The sequence below is a fragment of the Mesocricetus auratus genome, unplaced genomic scaffold (genome assembly GCF_017639785.1).
Source record: "Mesocricetus auratus isolate SY011 unplaced genomic scaffold, BCM_Maur_2.0 Super-Scaffold_100010, whole genome shotgun sequence".
Classification (NCBI taxonomy): Eukaryota; Metazoa; Chordata; class Mammalia; order Rodentia; family Cricetidae; genus Mesocricetus; species Mesocricetus auratus.
In genome coordinates this window covers 70,971,549-70,993,784 of record NW_024429194.1, presented here as the reverse complement: position 1 = coordinate 70,993,784, position 22,236 = coordinate 70,971,549, and the positions used below count along the sequence as shown (strand labels likewise).

The 22,236-nt window shown below is 40.2% G+C and overlaps 1 protein-coding gene and 1 long non-coding RNA gene across 3 annotated transcripts; one reads left to right on the top strand and one right to left on the bottom strand.

The window, feature by feature from the left end:
* Positions 1-1,183: 1,183 nt before the first annotated feature.
* Twf1 (twinfilin actin binding protein 1) lies at positions 1,184-11,852 on the bottom strand. 2 transcript variants are annotated; one of them, XM_040753921.1, is made up of 10 exons: positions 11,699-11,852; positions 10,245-10,322; positions 8,298-8,476; positions 7,403-7,498; positions 6,411-6,515; positions 5,640-5,660; positions 4,787-4,912; positions 4,385-4,535; positions 4,098-4,219; positions 1,184-3,093 (listed from the first exon to the last, which is right to left on the bottom strand). In XM_040753921.1, the coding sequence occupies exons 1-10, from the start codon at positions 11,721-11,723 to the stop codon at positions 2,923-2,925; spliced, it is 1,074 nt and encodes a 357-aa protein (XP_040609855.1). In that variant the 5' UTR covers positions 11,724-11,852; the 3' UTR covers positions 1,184-2,922. The 2 variants fall into 2 exon arrangements, with proteins under 2 accessions (XP_040609855.1, XP_005067198.1); XM_005067141.4 differs by lacking the exon at positions 5,640-5,660 and having other exon boundaries at positions 11,699-11,780.
* LOC121142900 lies at positions 11,082-12,975 on the top strand. The gene is made up of 2 exons (XR_005880032.1): positions 11,082-11,317; positions 11,411-12,975. It is a non-coding gene; the product is annotated as an uncharacterized LOC121142900 (long non-coding RNA).
* The last annotated feature ends 9,261 nt before the right edge of the window (positions 12,976-22,236 follow it).

Sequence of the window (22,236 nt, the reverse complement as noted above, 5' to 3'; positions counted from 1 at the left end):
AACATGAAGAGAAGTGCATCGGACAAGGAAAAAGGGCATGCATCCAACAGGCTACAGTGACCCAGGGTGAGGATGTTACTGAGTTCATAGCTTGTGGTCAACTGGAAGCAGCCAATGAGGCAGGGGAACGTGACAAAGGCATGTAGAAATCTTGAGCCACATCATGCAGAAGCGCAGACAACAGCTCAGACTTAGTTGTTGAGATCACGCCACTACCATAACCACCACCCAGCTTTTTGAACTGCGAGTAGCCACAGTATGTCATTTAAGGTAAATTGCTCACAGCTGTCAGTGACATGTGGAGCCATTTGATTGTTAGGTCCATTCACTACAGCAGAACCTATGAACAGGTGTCCAGGACAGAAAATGATCCCATCACCCTTACACTGTATGTGCAAAGGAAATGAGTACATACACTCACTCACCACACATAGTGAGCCAAGTATCTTAGTTCTCCAAATAAGGAATCCTTTGCAGGGCACTTTGTTCCATTTAGTGTGTTGGAATGTACCCCGCAGTGCACAAACAGGTTGGGACTACTTGGAGTGACTTCTCTTTCCACATTGTGGGTCCTGGGAAATCAGTCTTGCTGGGATTGGTAGAAAGTGCCTTTACTTGCTGTGCCATCTCACTGACCTATTTCTAAATCAGCTCTTTAAAATGCTTTTTTTCCCCCCAAAATTGCTACCAAAAACATCTATTGTGTAACGTGCCCGATGAAAAGGGATTTCGTATTGAAATGCCTAGGGTAAGAATGCATCAGTCATTTTCACAGGAAGAGCACCGCTGGCACCTTCATCTTGAATTTCCCAGCTGCAGTTCTTTATAAACTGTACCATGCACACTGGACACCTATTGTCCTGGAAGGTTTTTGAGACAGGGTCTATGTAGCTCAAGCAGTTCTGGAACATGCTGGAAGTTTAGGCATATACTACCCCACTCAATGTGGTGCCTTTATCATGGAGAGAACTCAACAACTACATGGATTTTCATTATTGCTACATTTGTGTAAGGTGATTTTCATCTACATTAAGCACTCTGTTCTTGCCTAGGTTTCCAACTACCTAACATCTCCCTTTAATTTAAGCAGGCTAATGAAATGAACACATAAAAATCACCAGGTACTGGATTGTACAAAATCATCCAAACATGTAAAATGTATTATAAAACCAGCATAGACAACTCAAAGAGAAAAAATTTTATTGATATAAAATGCACTTATAAAATGTCCACAGAAGACATGTAATTTTTCACTGCTATATAAATTTATTGGGAATGTTATTCACATCTATTGTCACCTAAAACATACTGTAAACAATGAGTTACACCTTAAAACAAATGCATAAGTGATTCTCAGCAATCATTGGTTTAATCATTAGTATGGTTACACGATCATATCTATATTCTGGAATGTGCATTTACTTGGATGTAGTGTAATAGAATTCAGAGCATAACTGCACACCGGTGCTTCAGAACAGTTACCACCAGTTCCGGATCTTCACCACAGGCAGTAAGTACTCCCTCTGCTGGAAAACGGCAGCTTTTGGCGATGGTCTGCAACAGGGCTCCAGGACTCTCACAGCAGCAATCTGTGGCACGTGTGACTACGTGTGCACACGTAAAACTAAAAGTTTACCTCTAGTAAACAAGTGCAACATTACTGCCAACTGTTCTGCATATTTAAATAGCAAAGTCTTTAAGTGTTTGTAAACAAACAAAACACACAAATACTCAAATCTATTTTTAAAAATCCCATGAGCCTGTAACTCCTCTCATATGGTCTATGTGAATACAGCTGAATTTCTGAAAGGCGCGTGTATTACCTTCAGTAATAAGGCTTCGCAATGAGGGCTTCATATTTCAGACCATGAAATGTGCATTACTGATATATATCTTACGCAGCATTAAGTTCGGTAAAGGACTTCCAAATCCTGAATACCATAGTTCATTTCAAAACTCCTCCAAGTTATGGCTCTGCAGCAGGTTTAGCAGATTAAATATGAAGTGTTCTAACTCCCTCTATTTCAAGTATCAAAGAACTGAGGCTCAAAATTTCTAGGTTGTAACTGAAATACAAAGCTTTAGAACACATGTTTTGAGAGAAGTCATCTGTGTTAGCCTGCTAAGCACTAGGAACTGATCATTTTAGATCTGAACACTTGCTCCCGAGTGATAAGACAATTTGCTTTAAGACACCTGGTTTTGAAGGGGGGGAAAAACTTTAGACAATTTTCACTTTAGCTTTGTTTCCTTTTCAATGATACTTGAATTTCGATCTGAACATGGACGTCTGGCTTCACAGTACTTATGATGAAGGGATTGCTTTGGAAACAGACATTTCGAAAGCTCTGCAAACACCTTATAAGACTGCGTAGTCTTCCAGTACCTTGAAAGTTTCATAATGAACCGGTTTTCGGACACTAATGCTATTAAAAACAAAAGGTGAAATAGAAAGCACTCCTGCGTTGAAGCACTGTGCCCCAGCGCTGCAGACAACCCCAGTGTAAGCACAGCCTCAGAGCATCTGGCTTTCCCACCTTCCCAGGCTCCTGAACATACACCTCCAGTGAGGATCTCAGACCTCACTGAAGAGTACTAAAGAGCAAGTCTCAGGCGTTCTGGAACTGGCTCACCTATGTAAAATATTGAAGAGTATGTGAAAAGTGTGGAATCAACACGCTATGAAAACAGTGTGACAAAACCAAACACGACTATGTTGAAACCTTGTCTAGCTTTAACTAAAAAATAGAAATCAGGAGTCTTCTATAGCATTAATTTAAAAAATACATAGAAGTGGAAAGTGCTATTTTTCAAAAAGTACAATTTTCCTCCCAACTATATCAACATGGAATGATTTCAGTTCTCCTTGTACTAAAAGCTGGAATTTTACAAAACTATATTGCAACATTTCATAAAACAATTTTAATCAGTAGTGGCTTCTGCTTCCGCTGGACCCCTAATCAGTCTCCGAATCCCCCTCTTTCCTGCAGGACCTTTCGGTTTAGCAAAGCTCTGCTTATGCGCATGTTGCTTGGGATGGACTTCGTCATAAAGGAAATCTGCAGTCAGTTCATCCCCATTGTCTATCTCAATCTGCAAAGAGGAGAGCAATAGTAAGAAACCACAGGAAACAGGGAACACTCAAAACCTAACAATGACAATGAGCCAGCTCCCAGATAGGGCACCTACACATGGGTGCGCCACACACCTGCCGCGAGAGGAATCAAAGACTGTCCGGTGACGCTTCCCTCCCATCCTTTCCAGGGAGACGCTAGAGCAGGCACTGAAGCAGTCAGCCACAGTTCCCTTCTGGTTTACTGCCGCTCACTGCTCCACTCAAGCCCCATTTACAAACAGAAGTGAGCACCGAGTCCTCCAGCTGCTCTGCTTTCTCCACTAAAACAAGGGCTCTTTTGTCCTTGGGACACTTGGAATCACTCTACAAGAGGTAGATGATGGCCTACAGACCCAACTTAAGACACTTCGCACTTCAAGGGACTTTAGAAAGAACAAAACCGTGGAGGAGACCCACGAGGCCTGGCAGAGCTTAGACTATTTGCTGTCTGATCTCCTGCAGTGTCAGCTGACGCTGAAAGGTCCTAGCACACAGCAAGTGACCCACAGAATCTAGAGTTGCTTGAAGCTCAGCACCCCATCACCACCAATTTCTAAGTCTCTCCTTATGCCCTATTTGCATTTGAGAACATATGTGGAGATCTGATGGTAGCAGCACCTCAGTTTGCAAAACTGACAGGAATGTTCTGAGTATGTTGTACTCCCAATGCTACAAATGGCCAATGAGCATTTACAATTACCAGTGGTATAAGAAACTGAATTTTATATTTCATTCAAGTGTATACGTAAATAGCCACATGTGACCTGTAGCTACCGTACCAGATAATACAGATCTACAAAGATGCGGATCATGACAGATCACCCCTAGACACTCAGTAGGTTCTAAAGGCTTAAGGTAAAAACAACAAGATTAAATATTTTTGTTTATAAACCACGGCACCTGGAAAGGTACCACACTGTACTAAATGGAAATGACAAAAAGAAATCTAGTCAAATGTTAGCATTCTTAAATAGTGAAGTACCTTTCTGATCACCTCCATCTGTAGTTGTCTTTCTACAATTTCTAGCAGAGGGCTCTTGCAGCTGGAATACAGCATCCGCTCTCTTATGCTGCACGTATATCCAGGCATTGAATAAATAAAAACTGCCAGGTAAAATAACAGTGATTAGAAAAATCAATGAAAACAAGTCTATAAGCTTCCTAGAGCTTCAACTAAGGACCCTGGCAAGAAATACGCAAGAATATGGTGCTGAGACATGCTAGCTAAGCAAACTGGAAGGTTCCATGTTGAAGAAACCTGTCACATACCTATGGACTCTAAGTAGTCTCCTTCATGAGAATGCTTATACAGGAAGAAGTGGTAGCGAGCTGAATCCTTGGGAATCCTCTTTGGCAAATCTTTTAGTTCTGTGTTTGTTGTGTTGGCCAGAATTATTATTTCATTTTTTATATCTATTTCCTACCAAAAAGAAACATCATTTATTAAACGGGTAAATAGAAGTTAACTTAAAAGACAAGGATGAGGCACAGTTGTGAACCATCTGACTTTTTCATGTATTTATAGTACTTGGAGATTTAAAAAAATGAAGATCCTGCCTCAAAAGAAAAAGAAAAAAACAGGAAGTACTAAATGTAAAGTTCATTAAAAATAGGAGTTACACAAGCCTTAAACTACCAAAACGAGCTTTACAGTCATCGTACGCTTCTTACCAACTGCACGTAGTTGAGCTCTTTGTTGCTCAGTTTTTCCAAAGCCTGGAAAGCGTCTCGAGAAATAGGAAACGCCACTCCTTGTAGTGTCTGATGCTTTGTGTCCACACCCACGTCAGTCTGTACCTAAGGCACAGATAGAATTTACGGCTAAAGCTTTAGTGTTTAGTTAGCAGTGTCTGAGGGCAAAAAGCAGAAAACTCCACTTAAAAAAAAGTCTCACTGACCCTTCCCCAAACTGTAATTCAAATTCTTAAAACATTTTAACCTTAGAAGGCAAATGAGTGCACGCACTGATTTACAGTCCTGCTAGCACACTTGGATGAATTATTGGGAGGGAGTCTTGAATGAGCAGTTTCAGGGCTTTCAAGTTTCCTTGGCTCAGTTTGGTGCAGGTTCAAGTAGCTACAGTAACTCTGCCACAGTGTCCTCAGGTTACCTCTTAAGTGCACACTTTTCTTGTTAGACGTTCTGAATAGTATAGTGTGTACAGTGTGCGCAGAACTTTACTGTTCCACTGGACATAAGATGAGACACGAACGCCATGCACTGAATTGAAATGAGGACACAGGACACAGACAAAACACACAGCTCAATAAGCTACAGCTGCACGCGTCCAGGATGTGGGGCTTTCTTTACTAAACAGCTTGTGTGAGATGAGAGGAAAGTCGAAATCTTCTCAATGCACAAGTTTACGATTTTTTTCTAGTTGATAAATGACACTAGTATAGGGTCTCATTTGCAATATTGCAACAGAAAGTCAAATACAAACTACTTAAGAAAAAAATGAATGGAGATTCTACAGCATGATATTGGATAATGAAAACATCATAGAATATATGCAAGTGCATACCCCAATATGATCCTCTGGGTTCTGATTGCAAGGAATAAAACAAACTTTCAAACTTGTAGGAAAAAAAAGTCACATAAAAAGCCCACTCAAATAACTTTCATTTAAAATATATACTAGATCCTTGCCATCAACTTCATATTAATAGTTATTAATAATTTCCAGACTATTAGTGTGAACAGTCATTTGGGACACTTGTTCTTCTCTGTAACCTTTCAGCAGAAAGACTGCAGTTACAAAAGCCAAATTAAGATGGCCGCAGAAAAATGGTAAAATTATGGCTCCAACTTTACTGGCTTCAATATGCTTAACAAATACTCCATCTTCCACCTACATCTCCAACAGTTCACAGAAATTAAAGCCTGTTTAGAGACCTTAATTTTAATTTTATTCTAATTTAACTTTATTCCCTTTAGCAAACACTATTCCCTGAAGTAATATATTTTTTAAAGAATTTTCTTTATGGGGTTGCATTAAACACAAAATTCTTAGCAATCACTTCTCCCTTTAAAAAGTAGTCAGGGCAGACAGCTTCTAGCAGGAAGTTTCTGTTTTAACATGTACATTTTGGGAATAGCCCTTATGAACTGCTATTAGTTTAATATGAATGTTTTACTTTTTCTTTTCAATGAAAACACATTAAACACACAGATTTGTTTCTAAACTCAACAGAATAAACCTAACTAACCCAACATCTGATTTTCAGTTACTCCCTGTGTCTATTCACTCAACACGTGGTATTCTGACACATTTGAAACCTTGAATGTAACTTACCTCATTAATTTTAATCTGTCGCAATTCTTCCTCTGCTGCAGTCAGTGGGGCAGGCGAAGACTGGGACAGCAGATACTTTTTATATCCATGTAATGACACATCTTCCTGCAAGCAAAGAAAGAAATTATTATTCTCCAGAAATACAACCAAAGTGAGGCTACCTTAGGAGAAACAAAATCATTAACTGAAAAAATTAAGTGATAATATATAGCAGTAAGAACTTTATTCTTACTTTAACCCTCTATTTTAAAGGCTTCAAAACACTGAACAAGTGTCTCTTTTTCTTCAAGTTTATAATCATTAAATCTTTTGTCTAAGCTTGATCAGCCAAATAATGAACTGATCAGGTCTCAAGCCTACGGGGCATTTGTAATTTACCACCTGCAGAAAACTGGTCTATAGCTATTCTGAGCAGTTTATTCTGCTTCTAGGTTCTATATTAAGATTACTTATACAGTACTCGCAGAACTATTCATATAAAAGAAAAGTACTTCAAAGAGGTGTGCTTATGATCATTTTGCTCTCAGAAAGCGAGGTAGCTAGGATGGTTTGATGGCTGAGAGAGACAAAGCAGGGAAGCCAACCCAGCACCTGGTTTATGAAATGGAAAAATAAACAAGCTGTTCAAAGTATATTCCAATTTAAAATAAAATAAAAAAGTATATCCCAATCATCTTAATTTGTGAATATAGTCATAAATGTATCAATTCTTAGTGATTATTCTCAATATCAATATACACAACAAGTGAATTTATCAGCATGACCTTGCATACCATGAGAAATGACATTACTCTTCTTATGCTTGAGACAGGGTCTCAAAATGTAGCCCTGGCTGTTCTGGACTCACTACGTAGACCAGGCTGGTATCAGACTCTGCCTCCCAAATGCTAGGATTAATGGTGTCTGCTTCAATGGCTGGCTTCACTGGTCTTGTTTCCTGTTTTGGTTTTTTTTTGAAACATATAAAACACACATAAACACAAGTTTTGCACCTTTACTGTTCCAAATACTTCATCTTTAATGTGACCACCTCCAAATTCTTTTTTCAGAGTTGCTCTTGTTGCTGCATACAACATTTTTTGACGAACCTATACAATTGTGAAAGTTTTACATGTTAATGGGATTATCATTATAAAAGAAAGCAATGATATATTGAAACCTCCAAGTACTTAAACCAATGAGGCTGATGCTCACTGACACTAACAACTGTAACACAGGTGTCTAAACCATTAGTGACCATTAGGGTAGATTTTAAATTATGTAGAGTACTTTTCTAAAGTAGAAAATAAACTTCTAACCTTATACTAAAAAAAATTACTAAAATACTACTTCAAAATATAAGGGGGAGTGACCAATATAAAATAACCTTCACAGTGATATTGTACTCAAAGTTAGACCAGATATGACTAATTAAGCATCAAATATTCATGCATTCCTGATGGCAAATACCAGCAAATGAGGAACAGTGGGATGAACAAATATAAATTTTATTACTAAATGAGTAGTTTTCATAGATAACTACTGAATAGAAACACTTTCATAATTCTAAATAGTAAAATCTGCTACTTCTTCCAGACAGAAGAATTAAAAATGGATAATATTTTGATAATATCTAGGATAGCATTAAAAATTAGCATTTTATAAGAAATCTGAGATTCTTCACAATATTGGGCGGTATATACATCCTAATTCCATCTTTTACTCTATTTAGTTGACTATCAACTCTCTTATTTTGTTTTGTGACAGTATTATCCCTCTATGGGAAATGACTGCTCCTTCTGACCCTTCTTTTAGCCTGAAAATATTTTAGGAAAAAAAATTCCCTAGCTTTTAACACAAAAAAAAAAAAAAAGAAAGAAAGAAAAAACCCTACAAAGAATTACTCACAGGAGAATAGTCTGGAGACCATGCAATGAATATCCATTCATATCCCTGGGCGTTCTGAGAATCTAACCTGAATAATACATAGCACGGCTGCTTGTCCTCCAGCAGCGGCAAAACAAAGTCATCATAATCATGTTCCCAGGAATCTGAAGGCTCACTACATGATCCAATCACAAGTTGCTCTAGGAAAGGAAAAATTTAAACAGGTAAGTGGTTTGCAGTATCAAGTGATAATATGATAAAAACAACAGCAAAAATATGAGCTATTTTCCTATTACTATCTTCCCATAAAAATTGAAAAGGCAGAACTATACAAAATAATTATGATCTGAGGCATTACATAAAGATCTTAGAAAAAGGATGTTTAAATTTTTAGTGTAAATAGCATAAAGAATAAACATAAATGATAATAGCTGAGCAAAAGGTGATTAGACTTGTTAAATTTTTATGCTTAAAATTTACATATCTATAACTTTATTAACTCAAAACTATAATTCGTGAAATTGATATTTAATTGTAAAGAATTATGAAACAAGCTTTAGCTCCTACTTGACAACAACACTGTTGATTTAACATGCTGGCTAAAAGTATAAACTAGAACTGGGAGTTGTCACTGTTTAAGTACTATCTTGCAGAGTTTGACCCTGAAGGAAGTCTTCCCATAGAACCACCTGTGCACATGGACAGGCGCATGCTGTAACACTACACAGCAACAGGGCAAACCAGTGACATCATCTCTGTAAGATAATGTGCAACCATATTCCTGCTTTAAAATAATGCATAAGCTACCAAAACAAATCATAAGAAATCCCAGAAATAAAGCACACGAATAAAACACTATATGGTTTATGTAAACTTAAAAACTCAAAACAGCATTGTGTGCTAAGTAGGCATTTAGGTAAAGGGAATAGATCATATACATATAAAACTTTAAACTGCCACTACCCCAGGGAAAAAAGAAGTGCAGCAGTCAAAAGATGTTTTTACATCAGAAAAACAGTAATATTAAAAAAATAAAATTTGGCTTGGAGCAAACCATAAAGTACTAAGTCATTAATTTAAGATGTAGGTATTTTTTTCTTCTCTGAAATTTCCTAATTTAACATTTTTCTAAAATTAAAAAACAACTGGAAAATACTTAGGAAACAGAAATTTTCCTTCTGAAGAAGTACTAATTAGATACAGTTCATCTTTCCATTTTACTAACTAGTCACAATTTTAGCTACTATGAAGTAGACATTTGTTCCTATTGAATATTATAAAATTTTTCTAAGCTATTTTCACTTTTAGTAAGTGGAAACTGAAAAATGAAGTTGATTTATTTCCAGTTCATGAAAAGACAAGTTATTTTTCCAAAACAAAAGGTTTGAAGGTATTTGAGAAGGCCATTCATTTTGATAAAAATTTATGAAGCGTGACTTCAAATTCATCCAATTCTGATCTGTGTGGCCACTCACAGTTTTCCTAATCACACAATTACTGTTAAGGAGTTAGGGAGCCTGTTCTTAGAATGTTTCCAAAAAAGAAATAGCAATACTCCTCTCTCTACTCTAGGGCCCAAACAGACCCCCCCCCAAAAAAAACCTAAAAGTCAAAAAACAAAACTAAAAAAACCCACTGAAATGTTTCTACTTCAAAACACACTTTACTGAATGAACTAACAAATGATTAGTTTTGTTTGTTTTAAAGTATCTCCCGGTTACTGATTTCCATTCTGGAAGAGGAAGCACTAACGGTAGACATGGATACATAAAAGATGAAGCTATCATAGCAGAAACCATCAGGAGTTTCCCCACTAGCTATACAATTTAAAAAGAAAACAAGCTGAAAGGCAAAATCTAAACTTGTTTCATGCTGATTAATAGTTCAGATTACAAATAACACTTGGAAACATGAAACTGTAACAGCAAGTACTCAATGGGCACATAGTATCTTAAAATGTTAACTAACCATTTTCAATAGATATTTTCAGAAGTCTGTATTTCCCGTTTCTGGCTCTGGCAAAGATCTCTTTAACATCTTCACTTGCTGTGGAAAATGATACAGAAAAGTAAACCCATTTTTAACTTAGAAGTATTTTATTTTGCTCTTTACACAAATAAAACACAAGGAAAAATGTGGGGTACATAGCACTTTCCTACTGCCATTATAAAAGACACACAAAGTTTGGGCACTGAATATCACTAAAAGCTAAATACTAACATTTTAAAAGTATATGAACTCAACATTTTAGTTACAGATTTCTGTAGCAGAAGTAACACTGAAGTGAATACTTTCAGTCAAACCCAATAAACTTCATGTTTGAAAACCTTGAAAGTTGCTTTTATAGTCCAATTTTAAGTTTGTGATAGCACCTTCATTTCCTGTGTCTATCTATCAAAAACAACAGGATCAAGTCTCATATACTGATTAAAGAAAAAGCTTGTAAAATGCACTAGATTTCCCGGTGTTTACATTTTCTTGTATTTCTTAAAAAGCTACAGTAGTCACTGAGCATATAAACATTTAATAACCTATCCCTTGTGTACTCGTGCATGCTTCAATTTCATCCTTGTGTTGTTGATTCGCAGGAAGACGACTATTTAGGTCTTGCTATAAAAGGCTCAAACATCAAACTTAATAATAACGTTGACACATTTCAATGTTGAAATTAACACGGAAAAAAAGACATTTTTTTAGGCATGACACGATTTTTGCCTGGGTGTGTATGGAAGAAAGAAGAGGTGTCAAAGCAAGTTATTAACCGGTCACCTGCAGGGAAATGACTATCACAGGAAGTGCTCTAGTTTATGATAGAACTCGTTAAGTAACTCCGGGATAATATTATTTGATCCCGAGGAGGTGAGTACTTCCAAGTTGCCTGTTTTCAAACCAGGAAATAATGGAGGGTACAGAGACACAAGTAATTGCACGCTGAACTGTCTCTACGGGGTGATTAGCTGCAGACACACAGACCAGACTTCAGCTGCCTGGGGAGAGTCCAAAGATGGAAAAACACTTCCTCCTCAGGATTTCTCCGAGAGGTAAGCACGCTCCCCGTTCTGAGAGAGACAATCCGGGGAGTTTGGGAGGCAGCCTATAACTATGGGATTTGTTTGTTTTTCAAATGAGTGCAGGAACAATCTGCTCGCCGGAGGGTACCGAGGAAGGTCGCTCGGAGCCAGGCCAGCCTCGGGTCTTCCTACTCCTGGAGCGGGGGGCTCGGGAGGCGGCGGGTCGGGCCCCGTACGGATCCCCACGTCTCGGCTCCCCCACAACCACTGCCTGTTAACGTGGCGGCGGCCGGGTAAGGCCGCCAGGGACACGGTCGGGGCCGTCGCACCCAGAGACGCTCCAACACCGTCCGCGCCTCCAGCGCTCAGGCCCGCCGCCTCCCGGGAGCCCCTGCCCCGTGGCGCTGTTACCTTGGATGCCGGTCTGGTGGGACATGGCGGCGGCCGCAGGTTCCCGGCTCCGGCGCAGGGTGCGGCAGCGGCACCGGCCGGCGGATCCAGGAAGTAGCGGCTCCGCCTGCGCGTCATCTGCCCGCGACCCTCCGCCCCGCCTCCCAGCACCAGCCGCCTTCGCCGGCCGGGCACAGTCCCCGCCCACGTCCCCGCCTCCTGCCCTTTCACTGGCTACTCTCTGTTGTCGTCACAGTCCCCGCCCCGCCAGGCTTTAATCACGCCTTCCCGTCACTGGCCCCACCCCTCGCTCCCCGCCCTCTGCTGCTGTGCTTAACAAGGCAGTATCCTTTGGCGACTTGTTGAGTGTATACACGTGTCTGCACAGCGATCCCCACCAAAAAATTCTTAGAGGAGAAATAAGCTGTTTCCCCAAGCATATGTTTCCTAAGTAAAAGACATGCCCTTTGTTGTAAGGAAACGGCCCCTTTAAGGCGACAGATAAAACAGCTTAGCACTAGCACAGCATAAGTAAGATGGGGTTCAAGACCACTTCAAGCCCATCTTAAAATATGAGAGCATAGAGTCCTTTAACATTTCCCTCGTGATTTAAATGTAAAGCTATTCACTTTTTAATTGGCCACTCACACAAAACCACAGTTTTCACCTCAAAGAGAAAATGGTAGTTTATTTTTAAACAAATTATGTGGCTATGGGTGTATATGAGTGTGTGTGTGTGTGTGTGTGTGTGTGTGTGTGTTTGCATAAATTCAGGTGCCCCCCAAATTCCCTAGTATCATGTTCCAACTTGGTAACAGTTTTATGAATTCTTTTTTGCAGAAGCAGAACAAAAGAAAATCATAAGTCAAAGCATCTTTAAAACATGTATTTGGTGGGGACATGGGTTCAGATATTAGCTGATGACATTTTTAACTTTTAAGCTAAGTGGTTTGACCATCTCAAAAGGATTTCCCTAATGGTTCCAAAGATGGATGTTAATTAAGACATCGAAGTGGTCAGTGAGTGGGATGGTCCAAGATAATCTGGACCTACCACACCACAGTCCTACACAATCAGGTCATTCTGAAGAGTCAGACAACCTTTCAAGTCTTTAGCAGGTGTTGGGTGGCTTTTTTCTTCCTGGGAATTTCAGTTCACAGCACCTTAAGAGATCTCATTGTCCTTTATGCGGTTCCTCAGAAAATCATCAATAGAACTTTGCTTCAGGTTAGCCCTTTATTGTTTCAAATCAAATGTGTATTCATACTTACCCGGAATAAATCTGTATGGAAACAGCAGATAGCAGTTAAAATTCTTCCTCACTTTAGGCTTTTATTCGCATCATTTCCTCATGAAAACTAATCCTATTATTATTTTTTAATGTGGGTTTTCTAGTGTTCCTAAACAGACTTTAGAGCCTTGAACCAATAAATATATAAAATTAAAATGTGCTAAAATGCAAATGCTCTTCAGGCAAACAATATAAAGACAAGAACCCCTCTTTGGGTATAATGCATTTTAAATAAGCCACTAAATAGTCCAGCAAGACCACAGCAAACAAGATGGTTATATTCTGGGACTTGTAATCTAAAGTTTTTCTTTATCAGATCCTCATACTCATGGATCAGCCACCTACAATGTGAGGTTTTGGGGACTTCTTTGGGAGGTGTTTCATTCCAACAAGTACTTCCTGGCATAATGGCTCACCCTGATTTACCAGTTTTAACTGTAGTATTGCACAAAGGGAAAATTGTAGAGTTTACTTGCAGGATTTTAGCTGATTCATGTCCTGTTGATTACAGAGGCTGGCTTTGTTAAAAAATGCTGACGAGATTAAAATAATATCTTTCCCATATCCACGATTAGAACCATTGTGTGCTCAGCTTGAGAAGAAGAAAGTCCAATTAAGTTTGTAGCCTTCCTGTAATCCCCCTGGAAACCCTTGTTTTTACTGTCTGCAAACAGGTGGTTTATGTACTATCTGCAAGGGCCTTAGGTCTCACCAGAGACCTCTACACATGTTGTTGCTGCTATAATAATTTTTTAAATTATTTTATTGAGGCAGTTCTTGTTCTGGTTGTCCTGGAACTCACTCTGTAGACCAGGCTGGCCTCACAGAGATCCACCGGCCTCTGTCTCTGTGCTGGGATTAAAGGTGTCCTCCACTAGGAGAGATCTCTCAAGGTATTTTTAACCCTGAGAGGAGGCAATTGTTATACTTCTCTTTCTTGAACTTCTTAGGCTTTTTAGCTTCCTATTTATCTTTCCCATTCTAGAAAAAAAATCCAGCCATTTTAATTAAGAAAAAGTCTTAACATAAAGCTCCTACTTTACTAAAAATATACTTATTTTTACATCTTTTGAACATTTGCTTCTCTGGCTTGGTGATGACCTATAATTTTACATATTTTAACATCATAAAACATAGTAACATTAACAAGTACAGTTATCTAGAGACTCGCTGTTGAGTCCAGTGACATCAGGTTGGATGGAGAACATTCCTCCCTCTTTATAACCTATAGAAATGTGTCCAGATAAGACTTATCACTGGTAGGACCGTGAGGTGGGAGTGGGGGTTGATAAGTGTCAATGAAAGGACACCCTCCCCTTCCTCAGAGTGCTATCTGAGGGGAAACACTCAATTTTGAAGGGTTACCCTCTGATGTCTTTAAGTTTTCTAGATCATGGGCACGTGGCAGGCAGTGCTCACCATCACAGGGATGGAATCAGCAGACTTATCTGGCTTTACCTTTGTCTAACTTGAGGTCTGGCTAGGCTTGGGAAGGAGGCCCCGCTGCTTGAAAGCCTGTATTACAATTAGTGTGCGAAGTGAAAACAGGAAACCATAAAAACATAATGACTGCCCTATCTCCTACAAAAAAGATAACACTACGGTTGTTGTTTCCCACAAATGACCACTTTCCCCATCCTCCACTTTACACTTAGGCCAGGCTCAAAGGCAGAAAGATTTCAGGCTTTTCTTTTCTCAGTCTCTGTGGGCCAGATTATGATCGGCAGTTACCCATCTGTAGGTTTCCACACATACCTCCTTGGCCCTGAAGTTACTTGTGGACATAACTGGGACTCAAAACCATGGCTTTCTCCTTTCTTGTATGTCTTGGCAGTGGTTGAAATTTACAACTTGCCTGCCCGGATGTTTCTATCTCAAACTCTAATAAGATGGTCTTTGAGTTTCCCTCTAAGCCTATTTTGAAAGACTTCTATCTTTTAGACTATAAACCTGCAAAGGGGGACCCTTGAGTCTCCCATAAAAGTAGTTTCATTGCAAACAGGATTAAATTGCTTCCCAGGAGAAAGTGTACGGTTGACTTTACTTGTTTAAGGTGTCAAATCAGCCTTGGTCAGGCTTCACAGGCTACAGTGACTTTGATGAAAGGAAAGGAATCTCAAACTTGAAAAACAAACTTAGGGTCTGGTATAGTTGTATTAAGAATTAAACATTTAAAGTCACAAATCCTAACTCACGCAGCTGGACAGTCTATTCAAAAGAAGTATCTTCTGTCCAATTCTAACTCCCTGATGCCCCAGTGGGACTCCAGGCCTGGCATAGCAGGTCTGATTTCAAAATGTCAGAATTTAGACTTTCTTCTAAAATAATTATGGCAACAACAAAAACAAAAGTCCATTTCAACTTCAAAAGTGCAAAAAAGCAAAAGAACCATATATGTGGGCCATATTTGGCTCATGATTAATTGGTGGAGTAAGACTTTAGACCTTAATCTCCTATGTGGTCCATTGTCAAAGACACTTAACAAAAGGAGACCTCCTGTAAATGTCTTATACAATAGAAAAGAACATGCTGTGTAAGGTATCAGTGTGAGCAACACATACTCGTTTCTCGAATGGGAACCTGTTAGAACAGAATTGGTTCTTAATATGTGAAAAAGTTATAGGGAAAAAATATTGCATTATTGGCTTTAGACTTTGTTAGCAAAACCCCACCAATGTGGTTAAAATGTGGGTTAAAAGCCACATAGGCACTGTATGGCCTTGAACAAAATTAATCTTTGTTCCTGTCACACACCAATATTGATGGGGTTCTCAGGGAACCTTAGTGAGACAGAAGCTGTTCCAATGTGTTAGGTGCTCTAGTGTGTTGGGCTTCATATATGCTAGCTAGCATCGGGCCCATGTATTATTATATAGTATGTTTCAAAAAACAAGGCAAAGGAGACATTGACATAGTTTGATTTGCAGAGTGTTTGCCTACAATTCAGAAGCCTTGAGTTAAATCCTCAGCCCTGGGCTTGGTTGCGCATGTCTGTAATCTCAGCACTCAGGAGGTGGAAACAAAAGAATCCAAAGTGCAAGGTCCATTTGGCTAACTAGTGACCTCCAGGCCAGCTTGGGCTACATGAGACCTTGTTGAATGAAAGAATAAATAAATATAAATAAAACAAAATAAACTGAATTTCTAAGTAATTATCAGTGTCGATTCCTTAATAAAGATACATTATCACTGTGTCTTGTATAACTCATAAAGGCATTAAATAATTAAAAAACCCAACTCATTGGGCCATAAAAATGAAGATCATTTGCAGGTAATTACAACTCCCAGCAGTAATAGACATCAAGCAACGGTAAACTTTTAAGGAAACAGGATACATTTATTCCAAAGGCTCTACAGTCATCGAAACAGGCACTGAGAAAAACAGAACAAAGACTTGGGTTGAAGATTACCACTTCAAGCAAATGATATCTCTTTTTTGCTCTCTCCAGTAAAACCCTAACAAATGATAGGTACGGTCCTAATGAAGGAAACAGGAGGCATTTGCTTCAAAAGAGCTGTTGATAACGATAAATGTGCTTATGAGAATCCAGGCAGGAGAAAGCACAGAGCGACACCGGCTGTGATGTATTATACCCAGTGCATTGGAGGAGGCTCACTTCAGCAGCGGCATGTTGAATCTCCTCTCCTTGTCTCTTGCAATCCTGTGGGGTAGGCAGGGTTGGTTTAAATGGCTAGTGTGACTATCTGGGAGTCACTCTGAGTATACAATGTTCTGTCTTTTCTATTAACAATGTTGCTGATTGACAATGCTTCTCTGATGTTTTAGTATGTGGGAAAGATGTTCCTTAATAATCAGTCCAGGGGAACAAGGGAACAGCTTTTTATGTTTCTTTTCTTTTTTTCCTTTGGCCTCAGTATTTTTTGTGGCTGTAATGGATTCTTGAACCTACATGTGTGAAGCATTTGGAGCCTAGAACTTGCAATCTGTCTGGGAGATGGTATGGGGAGAAATACAAAGCCAATTTTGTATATAACAGGGTTTTGTTTGTTCCTTTTTACCGAGATGTGTCTTAAAAGACTAATTTAGAAAAAAGGGATGGATACAGGGGGAGGGGTATGAGTAAGATTGAGAGGTTAAAGTTGTTTCACATCCATTCTAAGCCATCCAAGAGTGGAGTCATTCCTACCAGTGTGTAAAATGGGTTTTCTTTGTCCATTAAATTTTTATAAACAGGCTTTTACAAGAATATTATGATGTGTCTGTTTGGTTTTGGAAGCGCGTAGATCACTGTGGTAGCTTTCCTTTGGGGGTGTGCTAGTGAAAGATTTAACAATTAATATTTTGTGTTATTAAAAAGGACAGTGATCCAGCATGGGAGTGCCTAGGTAGTATACACAGAATCAGGAGTTCTAGGTGATCCCTGATTACACAGTCAGTTTGAAGGACAGTCTGAGCTACGTGAATCTTTCCCTCACAAATCCGAAAACAAGTAACAGCAGCAACATCAAAAAACCAGGCACTGTAGTTCAGTTGCCGGAGTGCTTGCCTGTGGTTCAGGAAGCCTGGGTTCTACCTCTGGAAGCCTATAGAGCAGGCAAGGTGACTCCCACCTGTAATCCCACATTTGGGAGATGAAGATAGGAAGATCTGAAGTCCTGGGTCATCTTCAACTACATAGAAAGTTTAAGGACATTCCAGGCTACAGGAGATTCTGTCTTAAAAAAGAAAAGAGCAGAAAAACAACAACAACACAAGGGTACATATTTGGTAGTAGAAATGCCAGATGGGACAAAACCCGAGTCATTGTTGGCTGTGATTTCCATAACAGACCTGGCCTGTGGCATGCCTACTTCTACACTTACTTTAGCTTCAAGAAAATAACTTCCATTACTGTTTCTGGCCTCTGTTCTCAGAGACAAATATGCAGTAAAACATTTTGCTTTACTCAGATACATGAGTATTCCTCATTTCCCAGCTCTTTAGTTAATCAAGAGAATGTTAGAAGCAGACCGCTCATGGGGGGAAGCTGTGTTACACAAGCCATTTGGCTTCTGAATTTTGGATGACAGTTTGTGAAAATTTGGGCAGCACCAAGGCACAGATAGTTTTAAAGGTGTAATTAAAGTTAGTTGATATTCTATATTCTCTGCAGGAGCTATGCCAGAGAGGCAAATCAGCCAAAACTGGGGGATACTCCTTTGCATAGATACAGGTTAGTAAGAGCCACTTATCGATTTTGAAAATAACTTAGGTTCTTCAAATATAACCAACCCTCGATTCCTCAGAGGCTTATTTTAAGTTTATTCATCATTAGTTTAAATGTTTCATTAGCATGTATTGATTTCACATGGGTTTCCTTACAATGCTTTCATACATGCACATAATGCTTTTTTTTAAATCAAATCCAATCCCATTACCCTCCCTTTGCTTTCCTGCTCTTCTAAACTGCACCCCCCACATTTACAATCATGTCTTTTAAAAATGAATTTTTAAGCTCGAATGTGATTCACCTCTAAGATAACTGAGAATATTATGGATACATTTAGTTTTTGAATTTCAACATTTTCTTAAACACCGACGCATCACAAGGCTATATAAGAAATCAAAGTCTTCACTCTCTTAATTCTACCTGATGCCGACTTTGTGGAAAAATTCACTAATATGTGAGCAGAAACTAATGCTTTTCTTAGAATTTACAGTGCCCCTTTTGTCCTTCGTCCTTTGTTCTGCAACCTGAGATATGACAGTGGTGTGTCTGTTCTGAGTCCTTAGAGACAGGTTCTAAAAGGGAAAGCCCCGGGGACAGTGCCTGTCTGCTGTTTCGTGTCCATTGTGAATGACCTGGTATCCATGGAGAATCAGGGTCACTGAAGGGTAGACTGAGACAAGGCCAAAACCCCACAGAGGCAGATCTGTCCCTCCTTTGCTCCTCTGTGCCTTCTGTGATGCAACAGTTTACTTCAAGCAATATGAATTTTGAATTTACTACATTAAGATAAGTGACAGCTGAGCATAAAGGCATAAAATGCTGTGGGCCCAGCACTCTGGACTTAGAAGAAAGGGGAAATACCTCAAGTTTCAAAACAAAGCAAAAAAGAAAAACAAATAAAGGAAACAAACAGAAACAACAACAAAAATACTCCCTGGGAAAGAGGCAAGTGAAAAGCATTTACTAATGAACTAACAAAAATACAAAAAAAAAAAAAAAACCCAAAACCAGTGAAGCTCTTTGGCGCTGTCCATTACTCCACTGACAAAAGGTTTTACAAGTTCACAGGTTTGTCCAGGTGCATCTTGCCTCCCTGTGCCCTCACCTGGAGAATTCTGACCAGTTTTAGCAAACCAGGTGAGTTAGATATGAGTACTCAAAGTGGAGATCAGCATGGTGTCTCCCCAAGCTGCCCCGGAGGCTCTTGACTAGCCACCCCCTGGTGCTGGGTAGTTTCCTGCAGGCCTTATGAACAGGTTTCATGCTCATCCCACCCTGGAGCCTCCTCCTTTCTTGAGACAGCCTTAATTTGACCATGTAGATCCATTTTGCATTCCTCAGAGCTGCTTGCTTGTTTCAAGGTTTTAGCTTATCGGCTAAGGTCTGTCCCCACACTGCCTTTTCACTGAGGAGCAGAGGCTCTCTAACCTTGGTCTTGTTTTTCCTCTCTCCCTCTCCTGCCCCTAATCCTTTCTTTCTTAGGTTGCCAATTGTCGGCAGCCTGGTATTTTCCACTGTGCTACTATGAAGTAGAATAGAAGGTGGAGAGCCCTAGACACCCACCCTGTGGATTCTGTATACACACACACACACACACACACACACACGCACGCACAGACACACATATGCACATGCTTTAGATGCTGATAAAGGAGATGGATTAAAGAACTCTGTGTTCTCCACAGTGCAGCATATTTTTATTCTGCAGTTGGGGACACAAAAACCCTCGAAATAATGGGTGATGTTCACAAGAAATATGTAACTCTAAATAGGTTCAATCACACTTTTAAAGGTTTCGGTTTGCGTGCCTTTGGAAGGCAGTCGTCGTGTAGTTTCTGAGTCTACCTAGTTGTGTGATACTGAATGACAGATCTGTGGCAAGCAGGAGAAAGAAAGGGCCCCGGTAGCTAGCAACATTATTAAATGCCTTATTTTTGGTACTATATCATTGTTGGGTTTTTTTTTCCTGTCCACATCACCCCTATGCATTGACTGTGCTGGCATTTTTATGGCTTTTGTTGCTCTCTTGGCTTCTGCGGGTTATGTCTCAGCAAGGCCTGCTGGTGCTGCATCCTCTGTGTGGGCACCATACCACCCTCCCACTAACAGAACTAACTGGTTCAGGGCCTCACGTGTCCAGTTTACACCAACTTTCCACAAACTGGAGTCATGTGGGAAACGGGAACTTCAATGAAGGAATTAGGCTGGGCTGTAGGCTTGCTGTGGGGAATTTTCCTGGTTAATGATTGACATGGCAGGGCCCAGCCAACTGTGGGCAGTGTCACTCTTGAGCAGGTGATCCTGGGATGAATAAGAATGAATAAGAAAGCTGATAACAAGCCAGCCGGGTATTCGTGGCACACGCCGTTAATCCCAGCACTCGGGAGGCAGAGGTGGGCAGATCTCTGTGACTTCGAGGCCATCCTGGTCTGCAGAGCGAGTTCCAGGACAGCCTCCAAAACAATACAGAGAAACCCTATCTTGAAAAACCAAAGGAAAAAAAAAAAAAGAAAGTTGACAACATGCCAGTAAACAGCACCGCCCCCCCGCAAGGTTTCTGCTTCAGGTCCCACCTCTGGATTCCTGCCTGACTTCCCCTAGTGATGAACTGTTACCTGGAAGTATAAGGTGAAACACACTCCCCAGCCAAATGCTTGTGGTCCCTGCTTTATCACAGCAAGAGAAACCAAACTAGGACACCAGGTAACTGGAAGCCAATCCAGTAAACGAACTCACTGCAAGGTCCTTGTTCACGGACTCATCAAACTTTTATTGCACACCCCAGCCCAGTGCTGGAAGTGAAGGCCTGATCAAGGTTGTTTCAATTTATTATTAATGTTCAGGGTAGTGACCTTGGCTCTGGGTTCATATACGCCTGGGTTCAAATCTCACCCTGTCACTTGCAAGATGTATACTTCAGGAAAAATTACCTACCCCTTTTAGAAGGCTCATTTTCTTCCTTTACAAAATGGGGACAAAAATGAATTCTTACACCAGTTTGGGGGGGGCGTTTCTTACAGATAATCATATTGCAGGTACACAGTGCCTATTACTATATTGTGTTTATTCTTTCCATGTATAATTTATGTGGACTCTTAATCCCTTAAGACTGGATGTAAATTGTTAGTGGTTTAGCAATTAAGGATTTTAAGTCTTGTGACAAGGTTGTTCAAAGATATTTGTGGACTCCCGAGCCATCCGAATCTCACCAACACTGATCACCTCCGTCCTGACAACAAACTATCCTGGTGTCAGTGTCTGAGGAACTGAAGCAGAGAGAATGGCTGCAGGCAGAGGAGGTTTGTTTTCAGACCCGGGCAGCTTGGCTATAAAATGCCAGGCAGCAGCAGCCTGGATCATGAAGTGAAAAGTAGGTCACTCGGTAGGAGTCAAGGTGTCAGGTAGCATGGGAGATGGAGAGCCCAGAGCCATAAACAGTAACAGGCTGTGAAAATGCTACAATAGCCATAAGCCAAAGGAGCGCCTTCCTTCCCCCATGAGCTGCCTGGAAAGAAACTGCTGGCTATGCAGTCAACATTGTGTCACACTTGCATACACGCCAAACGATACCGTCAGCATCAGCAGTGTCACTCTGGACACCAAAGACCGTGGTAGGGAGGCCGCATAGCTGGCTTTGCATCAGAATGGAAAGCAGAGCAAGAGGGCGTGGGAGCGAAGTTCCTGTCTATTTTGTGTGCCTCCTGAGTTTGTGTCATACGTTTCAAACCGTTATGGCTTTAAATTCTAATGTTGTTAAGTTTTGGAATGCTTATGTAGAACATCCGTTTACGTGTCCTACGCTGATCACGAAGCCCTGACCAAGGCTGTCCTGATGAGTTTTCAACGTTCAGTATGCTGAATGGGACTTCTGCCATTATAGGTTGTTTGTCTAATTTTGTGAATGTTATGAGAGTTCTGTGCTTATCACTTTAATAAAGTGGCACTTGGGCAATCATCTGGGGTTTCCCAGCTTTGGCTCAGTGGAGGAGTTCGGTACAATATTGTCTGGCTTATGAGGTGTGAGGGCTGACAGAGGCTTTCTGCTCTGCTATACTCAATGTCCCTTCAGTCTTCTCTGGCTCATAACTGCTTCTGCT